Source organism: Rhipicephalus sanguineus, chromosome 1 (assembly GCF_013339695.2).
Source record: "Rhipicephalus sanguineus isolate Rsan-2018 chromosome 1, BIME_Rsan_1.4, whole genome shotgun sequence".
NCBI lineage: Eukaryota > Metazoa > Arthropoda > Arachnida > Ixodida > Ixodidae > Rhipicephalus > Rhipicephalus sanguineus.
The window spans coordinates 192,337,746-192,347,779 of record NC_051176.1 but is presented as its reverse complement, the minus strand read 5'-3'; the positions used below and the strand labels follow the sequence as shown (position 1 = coordinate 192,347,779).

The following is a 10,034-nucleotide window of genomic DNA, read 5'->3' as shown; positions in this document are numbered from 1 at the left end:
AAACCGCCACTAGCGGCGGTTGCGAACAGAGCGAATAGAGCGAACCGAGCGATTTTCTTCGCTGCAATCGCGGCATGTGAAACAGCCTTAAGGAGGGTAATTCCTTAAACGAAGTTATACCTTTAATTTTTTTAATATAATTTATGCTATGTTATGAACTTGATGTGTTTGTTTCTTAAAGTTGTTCGTTAAGAAGTCTGGCTAATATTTACTACGTATTACCAGTATTACACTGCGGCTTAGAGAGGATGGTTGTCTTAGCGGGACGTTCATTCAGCAGCTGATGGCTGATGCGCGTGAAGTGCGCTATGCGCTAGGTTGGAGTGTGCTAATACGGGCATGTAGCAGCAGGTGAAACTTTCTCGTCGTATGGTATTTGCAAACGTTAACTGCAAGCGCTGCAATGGCCATTGCCGACGAAGACGAAGATTTTCGTATGGCTTTGGAGCTTCAGCTACAGATCAACGAAGAAAATGAGTATCGCCAGAGTTTACAAACATGGGATCGCCCGAGCACAAAGGCCCCAGCGGAGAGATCTGTGGTATGAGCAACTTCTGTTGTCGTTAGCGGTCTTGCACGTTTACATAAGTGTACTTAAGCAGAGCTGTACAAATGACGCATATCTGCAGTACGCTAGGTCGCCACCGTGGGATAGATTACGGTAGTCCATGTCAGAGCGCGCCAAATGTCAGTCACTCCAAATACTTTATTTCGTTGTTAGATGTAGAGCAGAGGTGGTAGGACGTGACTTTTGGCGATGTTACATTTTTTCCGAAGCGCTTACGTCACATGCAACAAAATTACATTTACAATGCGTAGGCGGCATTGTTCGCATGTCATCAAAAGCATGCAGTGATGTTGCATCTGAGTGTTGCAAAGGCCGGATTAGAACTATGGCAAAAAATAAAATTAACGTGTTTAGCATGTAAAACGGACAAGCACCAGCGTTGTATAAATGTAAGTTGTAAAGCATAGAGTCTGTGGCTGCACATTTGTGTAGCATAATGAAAAAAGCGTGTGCGATGACGAAGCGGAGTCGAATCTAAGTTCCTCATAGAAATGCAGAAAAATCTAATCAGCGTCAACGCAGGTACTACATGCGACTGTGCAGCAAGTGGAGTGTGTTGAACTGGGTAGTATGGCGCAGGCTGAAGAGTCGCAAAAGCCGGGACTTTGTGTGTACGGCAGGCAGTCGTCCACACCACGTGCCGTCCTAAGTTTCTCACGTCAGTTAATTTACTGAATATTGTAGATATTGTTTTATATATTTAGGACTGTCATTCCAGTTTATGAAGGTGTTCCGTGTTCAAATGAATTTAAGTGCATAAGAAGGGTATTGCAATCATGTGGACTCATTACGTAGGACAGTAGCATGAAAGGACATGTTAAGCCATGACGGTGTTTGTACTTGGACCCCGTATTCCTTCTCTTTTTCTTTGCTGCCCCTGACAACTGCCCTGCGATGACACGAGCAAACTCAAATGCATCGTTTTCACCAGTCTTCACTGCCTGAAGCGGCGCGAGCTCGTATCTATTTCATATTTTGCTGGCTTTCGTTCTTCCTCGGAAAAAACAACCGGGAAATTTCAGCATGAAATAAGTTCACGATGCCAAGATTATTCGAGACGGCCTACAATAATATTATAACTGACATGTTAGCAATTTAAGCAATAATTTAACATTTGACCAAATAAAAATAATTAGCAATTAGTGATTGTAAGTACACAGGACTACCACTAATATGCAGCTACGATTATTTAGAGGTCTTGAATAAAAAAAAAAAAATCTTGATCAGAGTTAGCTGGGGCACTTTTTGTCTGTGTCAATGGTTTTAGCTATTGTTTAACTTTAGCATGTGGGGTCTTTATTTTAGTTTAATATTCTAGCATTGTTTAAGTTCCAAGTGATGGGTAATGTTTTAAAAAGTGCACCAGTATCCACTGCCTGGCCCTTCACACAAGCACTTGTCCTTAGGCTGGCTGATTATTCAAATGCATCTGTATAAAAAAAAAAAAAACGGGTATTTCATTGTGTGAACATACTTGGCAGGGTTTTTGTGTTTTTTTTTTTTCCCCTAGAAGCCTAATCATTCCTTTTTCAAGCACAGAAAACTCATGCATTTGCTCTCTCTGGTCTAGAGCATTATTACAATGGTGGTGCACCCACGATGGCCCTTAGGCTAGACCTGCCGGTCCCCATGGGGGAGTAGCCAGGTGTTGCGGGCCAACCTCAGCGTCTGCACTGGACTCTTAATAAAGTTGTACTCTCTCTCTCATAATTCGTATGGCATAGCACACCATGACAGGGACAGAGAAGAGGGACGCACACACACAGCACTAAAATATCTTCTCTGGCCCTGTTGTGGTGCGCTACGCCGTACGAATTATGATTCCCAACCAACTAGCCCGGCAATGTGCCTTAGCTCTCTCTCTCTCACATGACTTGAAGTGTTGGGCACACACAGATTGACTCACCTACTCTGTGTGTGCAGGTGCCTTACTCATCGCGGAGAGACCTCTCAGTTGTGGATGCCTTTTGGGAGCTAAATGACCCCAACCCAAATGTGCATAGTCTCTTCGTTGAATTTAATGAGGCCTTTTTCTTTGGAAAACTGAGTGGGGTTGAAGTGCGCTGGAGTCCACGCATGACCTTGTGAGCATAGATTTTTTATTTTTATATGTTTGTGTTATATGTGCATCGTTGTGTGCCATTATTGTATATTATACTCTCACAAGCAGGTGTGCAAGTGCTCTCATTTTTGTTTTTCTCTCACACTGTCGACCTTACCTGTAAAATATCTGCCTGCACTCTTTCGTTCTCACCTCATCTATAAAAAATTTACCTGCCCTTGCTCACATTGAGAAGGATACCATCCGTATCTTACCTTCCGTTTGCTGCAACTTCCAATAGATGGCTTGCATTTACATCACTGAAACCGCCGTGTTGGCGCACCAGCATGTGAGGACGCGACATTAGCGATGTCACATTAATGTTTTCAAAACATCACGTGCAGGTTCTTTTGTGATACATGCACAGAGACATTCCTGCCACGTTGTTTTCACATTGACACCACTTGTTTGTCATCAAAGCCTCCATCGTGGAGTGCCAGTACATTAGAAGCTGCATCCATGACATCACGTGCAAGCTATCTATAGACAATTTACTCATCCTGTGACCTTAGTTTGCACATATGATTGCTTATAGAGGCACTGGATAGGCATATTGATTAAGCCATGTCCATTGCTCGCAAAGCAACCACATGTGCCAAGTTTTCTTTTGTATTGTTACAAATCTTTTGTATTGTTACAAATCAAAGTTTAACTTGTTTCTGGATAGCACCACATGTAATCTTCTCACCTATACATCTGCTTCAGTGCTATGAAATAAAGGGATAATTTTCTTGTTGCCTTCGATCTAATCAGCTCCTTTGGCTCGTGCATACAAGTAGGCACATGCGCGAATACAGCAAAAGTCCACCTTGCAATGTGGGTGTCCCGTGCAAAACTAAGGCACAGATTCTACAGTCGTTAGGCTGAGCTGCCTATTTCAATCCTTAGCTGCAGCCTGCTCAATCTACTAAGTCCTGTGATACCTTTGGACTTCCATGTTTTATCTTAAGATGCTGTAAAGAGCAAATCTTGCATGCTACACCGATGCTGGGGTATCCCTGAGATGCTTAGTAGTAGGCCGAGGATAACATGCTTCAAGTTTAATGGCTTCTAAAAACATGGTGTGCCCGAGCATGGTCGTTGGCCATGGCACAATAAAAATGGGCTTCCTAGATTTATGATGTGGTTGTTACTGTCAAAAGTATGATAGAAAATGAAACAAACACTGTTTACTCTGTGTGACTAATGTTGGTATAGACGTAGGATCTGGGTTTAGAGTTCGCCGGTATTTGAGTGGTCCACAACTGTAAAGAAGTCACTGCTTCATTACAGCTTTCTCCATTATCATATTTTTCGGTTCTTTAGGTTTGTGTGAATGAGGTGTGTGCTTGGAGGTTTGGAATTTCATGTACAAATAGCATGCATATCAATGCCCTGAACTCATAATTGCTTGCAGTCTGCACTTCCCCCATCTTCTTGTGCAGTCAGGCATGATCCTTGCAAGATTCACTAACACCACACATGGGTGAGAAAAAACACACACAGGCAAAATCTTCACAGGCTGGACAGGTGACTGTGAGAAACCAAGTTTCAAAGTTATATTTACTCATTCAGGAACTAAGCACTTCAATTGTAAACATAGTTATTGAAACAATACACATTTTATATAATATCGCAGTATGATTCCCAAATCGCATGCAATATTTTATGACTGAAATTCCAATCATGAGATGGCACTAGAAGATTGAGCATGCTTCGCTACATTAGCATTTGAGCATTTTATCTGCCTTGAAATGTCGCTTGCACAGCCACTACAGGGTTTTTGTGGTTGAAAACAACCATTCTTTCAGAATATTTCTGCTGCCAAACTCCATGGCTGACAACTTAAAAGCAGAATAGCGAGGCAGGCTTTTGGTAGTGCTATCATGGATCAAAGTTGGAGAATTGCATTAGATAATGTACAGTCTTGTACAAAGTAATTGTACCATCTTAGTAGTGTACACATCCATTTACTAGGTAGGCCTTTATACGCCTTGTGCACCGCCTATAGAGGCGCCACTGATAGCCATCTAGCGGGCGCCGCCGACACTAAGTGCGGGAAGCGGAGTAGACGACAGCGCTTTGCACAGCTTTGCTGTGAGGAGATGAATGAAGTTCACAGCTGCTATTTCCCCTTCGTGCGGGTGCCAGACAACTAATTCTGCACTGGCAGCTGTAGGAAAGGCGCGGGCCTCTACGAAAGTGGACTTGTGCACGGTGTTTGTCACGAACGAGCGCTTAACTAAGCGCATGTCGCCGATTTCGAACTATGGCATGAAAGCCTGGCGCCGACGGTTCGTGCGCGACAGAGCGCGCACATCGAAAAAATAAGTATAAAAAGGCGCCGGGAGCGCGCCCGCGCGCCTCTTACCCTTTCCGCAGAAGACGCCACCGACACAGCCAACGAACGCGAAAGATCTGGATATTCGAGAAAGCAAAGCCGAGCCAGCGGCGCCGTCTGATTCCGCAGACGAATCGGTGAGAGGATCTCGCCCTTTCCCTAGCTTTCGCTGTGCTACGCACAGACGAACCATACGCACCTTCCCGAACCCAGGCGCGAGCCGATACAGGCAATGCAAGCGCAGCAAGCGCGCGGGGGCAGAGTCAGTCAGTGAGGAGTTAGTTGGCGAAGAAGTTATGTCGTTCTAGTGATAGCATCGTTCGCTCAACTGCAGAAGACTTGTTGTTTGATGATCTAGTGCTGTGAGTTAAGTATCAAGAGATGACAGTGACAAGTTTTGAAGAGGGTCGCCGAGAAGACATGTGATGACCGACTGCGGAGGAGAACGAACGTCCGCGTGGAGTGAATCGTCATGCCGGTGAATATCAAAGGTTCGTCGCGCAGACCAGCGTAACAAGATCCAGCTATGAGGTGCAGCTCGTGGTGAACATCCGCTTTGTTTTGTTAACAAAGGTGACGTCTCAATCACTTCTTGTTCTTTCTGAAGTCAACCATTGCTGCATTTACTAGTGCGGTACATGTACCGTGCTAGTACAAGCTAAGTTCATGGATGACCAACTCGCCCGAACTACAACACTTCTGAAATATAGAACGTTTGAGCGAAGTGCCCTGCACGGCGATCGAACCGAACCAACGCATGCTCAGGCTGATAACTTTGGTCGTCTACCAGTGTCAACATGATCGAGTGCATCCAGCGAGCACTGATATGACAGAACGAAAGCATTAGAACAAGAAGCGACGTGTTAACCCGCACAATGACGAAGCGGCTCGTCTTTGCCAATGAACAGCGGCGATCCATTGCTTCCGTCGCTCTTGCTCAGGAGGCCTTGCGGTAAGTGAGTAAAACCGTGTTCCGGGCGCGTTTTTGTTGGTGTTTGAGCACTCCACTCCACAGCAATTGTTATTCGACATCCCTTGAAGTTTCGGCCACCACACAAACGATGAACGTTGCTTATTTCACTATGGAAACGTGAACAACGCGGAAACACACGTACAACGACGTAGGAAACCACGTCGGCCGTCTGCTTGCTTTCCCGAGAGCAGTGATTGAGTTCGGCGCCTATGGCGCTTCCGTCGGCGCGCACTAGGCGTATACTTTATAAAAAAGGAACAGGTTCTATCTTGTGCTGCCAAAAAATGCACAAACATGCTACACGGCACGCCCGTGCATATGCATGAACACAAAATAAGAACTTTCATATTTGACCCTCTCTCATGTTTTCCTTAAGTTACAGTGCTGCCAAGACGCCACTACCATACTTAATTGATGCGCAGGAAATATGGAATTTAATTGCATGCATAAATATGTTATATTGTCTGCACATTTTTTTTTCTGAAATGCTTTTCACTTGTAATCCCTCTGTATGTGCAGTATATTAGATCTGAAGGCCTTCAATTTTTCATGTTTAAAATTCTCAAGGAGGCCTTAGTATGCCGGGTGTTCAAAGTTAAGCTTTATGGTTTTTTTAAAATTAGGTGCTGGAAGGCACGCGCAGACCACTTGTGCTAATAAGTTATGTGGCCAGGGGGACACAAAGTGAGATGATACTTATCGCTGTCAGCAGCCCAATTAACTAAAATTTAATAATTAACTTTTTACTGGCTGCAGTAAGTTGGTATGTTTGTATTGAAAGGAATGTGGGCAGTGGTGTATGTACACAGTTTCGCTTAGAAGATTTCTTCACGCCTGTGCTCCGAGATATCCGTCTCCAAAGTTTGTCTTTCGCATGATTACGCATGCAAGAGGGTGAGGGTGAGCGCAAAGCTCCTCCCTAAAGTGACGGGTCTGTTGCGTGCGGCGTTAAGTCTGTGAAGAGGGTGGAAGTGTAGGCAGAGATGATAACAGGTACCCTTGCCCTCTTGGCCGGCGAAATCAAAAATCGAAGAACCCTTGGAACCAGTGTCGTAACATGCTACCGCAGAGCCTCTTAACGATAGTGGCAGATGCCATGCTGAGATAATGGTGCGAGTGGAGGATCCGGACGCCAGTGCGTGTGCGTAATAATGACTAAAGAAGCGTGCGTGGTCCTTGCCTGGACTACGTGAATAGCGTGACTGCTGATGTCCGAGTACTGTAACTTTTATTGAAATCAAGAGCAATAACTGCGCCATTAATAACTGAAACAGTTTTATCCTTGCTAATGCATATTTTCTGCTGCTACATAAGCTTATTTTGGTCATGCATAAATCTCATCAAAAGACTTCACCCATCAAGACGTCAATGCCCCCAAAAGTGTTCAAAATGCCTGCCTTCCGCAGCAACGCGAAGCATGAACCGCTCTCGCGTCGACTCGATGACTCGGCGCAGTACTTCTGCAGGAATGCTCGCACAGGCAGATGTCATCTTGTCCTTCATGTCATTAACATTGCTGGGCTCTGTTACATAAACTCTATAAACCCTAGTACAGGACAGTCAAGCTAACGCGTTCACAAAAAGATGTCTCCGTGTGATCTAAAGTCATGAAAAAAACGTCGCGAAAAATGGTCTCCGGTTATTGCGTTCATCAGGATCATGTGTACGGCTCATGCCGCACTGCGCTGTTACATTTTGATTTCGCCGGCTGAGAGGGCAAGGACATCTCTGTTTACGCCTCCACCCTCTCCACAGACTAAACGCTGCACGCAGCAGACGCGTCACTTTAGGGAGGAGCTTCGCGCTGACCCTCACCCTCTTGCATGTGTAATCATGCGAAAGACAATTAGCCGGATACCTTGGAGCACAGGCGTGCTGGAAGGAATCTTCCAAGTGAAACTGTGTACAAGCACTACTGCCCACACTTTTTCAATACTAACATACCAACTTACTGCAGCCAGTAGAAAGTTAATTATTAAATTTTAGTTAATTGGGCTGCTGACAGCAATAATTATCATCTCACTTTGTGTCCCCCTGGCCACATAACTTATTAGCACAATTGGTCTTCGCGTGCCTTCCAGCACCTAAGTAAAAAAAAACCATAAAGCTTAACTTTGAACACCCGGTATAAGGGTCTATAGGCCTAGTGCGCTGCAGCTTTGAACCGAACAGGCAGTGCCACCGGACGGCCACGGCGGAAAACTTGGGATTGTCGTTTGTTGCTCCCGTGCCCGCAGTCACGGTAGAAACGCATGGCTCCTCGCCGAAAGGACGTAAAAACGTCGCAGAACTCCGGTAATTTTCCGTACTTCTGCGTGCATGGCTGGCACAACAGCTTTAGGAACACCGTTCGGAAGCAACTAGCTTTAAAATTCTGCGGGTTACCTCAGAAGTCGGACGAAAATGAAAGACAACTCTAGCGCAGCTGTGCGGGGCTGCGTAAGCAACGGCTCGAATTCCGTCCATAAGTGTCCCCACTCTCGTACGTTTTTTTTTTCGCCTTTTATTATTTATTTTAAATGCATACACAAGCTTACAAAGTCACAAAGAAATAGGAAGACAGCAGGCTGACAACGGCCACCTAGAGGGGCAATGTGCCTGTCTGCGTCTTCTGCTCTCACGCGTGATTTCTTGCCAGCCAGAGTGGCGAACAGGGGTAGCCGGTGCGGAATGAGACACAAATTTGCCGCGTCCTCTTCGTTAGGAACGAAAACAGTTCGGTATGGCTCAGCACACGTAGAGCACTGAAAAATCAAAAGCTCACCTCCACTCGTACGTCGTAGTCCACGGTTTTCGACTGCACTCTGCATTTCCTAACAATGTCGGAAGATTCCATCGCGCACATCAATTCTTCTTTCAGACCACACACTGACCACTCGCGTGCAACTTCGTACCAAGCGACCAAGAACTCCTTTTGAAACACACGTTATTGCAATTTCAATCCTACGGAAACCGCAGAACAACACACGATCGTCGCTTCTTGTCCTCACGTTCACGCGCGGGCTGGCTGCCATGGCTGGCGATGCACTTTCCTAGCAGACGACAACCAGTGACGGAACTGATGGGCGCTTGCAGTCTCACTGTCTGTAAAGTGTGTGTGCGCGCTCGCCTGTGTGTGTGCGTGTGTTGTGAGCGTGTTTGTGTGTGTGTGTGGGAGGGGGGGGGTGGTCTACTGTTCTCCGCGTGGTGTCCAAGGGACGGAAAAGAACTTGTTTCCGGCGCAAGCAGTTGTGTTTTGTCGGCTTTTTCTTTTCTTTTTTTTTTGTTGGTAGGGCTCGCAGTTCGGTTTTCAGCGAACAGGACTGAGAGGGGTCTCTCTTTCTCGAATGGCTTGAGGCCAAAAGGAGATGAAGTTTTGTTGAATGCTTACGTTAACAAGAGTCGCTGCATGCTGGTTTTTCAGCTGTAGTTTGAGAGGTTTTTCAGACAGGAAGAAAAACATAAACATAAGTTAGCACAGCATATTTACACACGCAGACAAAAAAAAAAGGAACTACGGTGGCAGTTCTCGGAGAACAGCGGCCGCCGCAACCGTAGCCACCGCCTTGAAACACATGCAGACGGGTCCGTAGGCAACAATCCTAACAGTGCGCCGCTAGCCCGATAGAGGGCGAGAGCAGTAGCGCCACCATACCAGCTCACGAGGTCTATAGGACAAAGAAAACATTTTTTTTTCTTTCTAAAAGAGCCATGTCCACTTCAAGTAAAACAGAAAAACACAGTTGTTTGCTACTGACGATATGGTTGAGCTTGCTCCAACAACTTTTTGCCAATGTACACCTGTCACTAAAAATACCTAAAATGTATATTGCGGCTAAAATCTATATAGCCCACTATCGTCTGTGTTCAAGAGTAAAATTTGGATTTGGCCCTTATAGGCCTAATGCGCTGCCGTTTCAAGCCGAGGTGGCAGCGCCACCTCACGCACATGGCGGAAAAGTTAGGATGGGAGCCGGTTGCTCGCGGGCACGCCGTGATGATAGAGTAGCATGGCGCGTCGATGAAAGGACGTGAAAACGTCACTAAAGCCTGGCACGTTCCTGTACTGCTGCGTGCGTGGCTGTCACAACAG

The 10,034-nt window shown here is 45.8% G+C and overlaps 1 protein-coding gene across 3 annotated transcripts in view; it reads left to right on the top strand.

The window, feature by feature from the left end:
- The first annotated feature begins 252 nt into the window (after positions 1-252).
- LOC119404512 (DNA-dependent metalloprotease SPRTN) overlaps positions 253-10,034 on the top strand; it is a 48,137-nt gene continuing 38,355 nt past the window's right edge. For 2 of the 3 annotated variants that reach the window (XM_037671056.2, XM_037671049.2), the window contains exons 1-2: positions 254-541; positions 2,492-2,652. In XM_037671056.2, coding sequence (XP_037526984.1) covers positions 404-541; positions 2,492-2,652 — 299 coding nt within the window. In that variant the 5' untranslated portion in view covers positions 254-403. Of the gene's footprint in view, positions 542-2,491; positions 2,653-10,034 lie in introns of all 3 variants that reach the window. The other variant, XM_037671040.2, reaches the window with a different exon arrangement.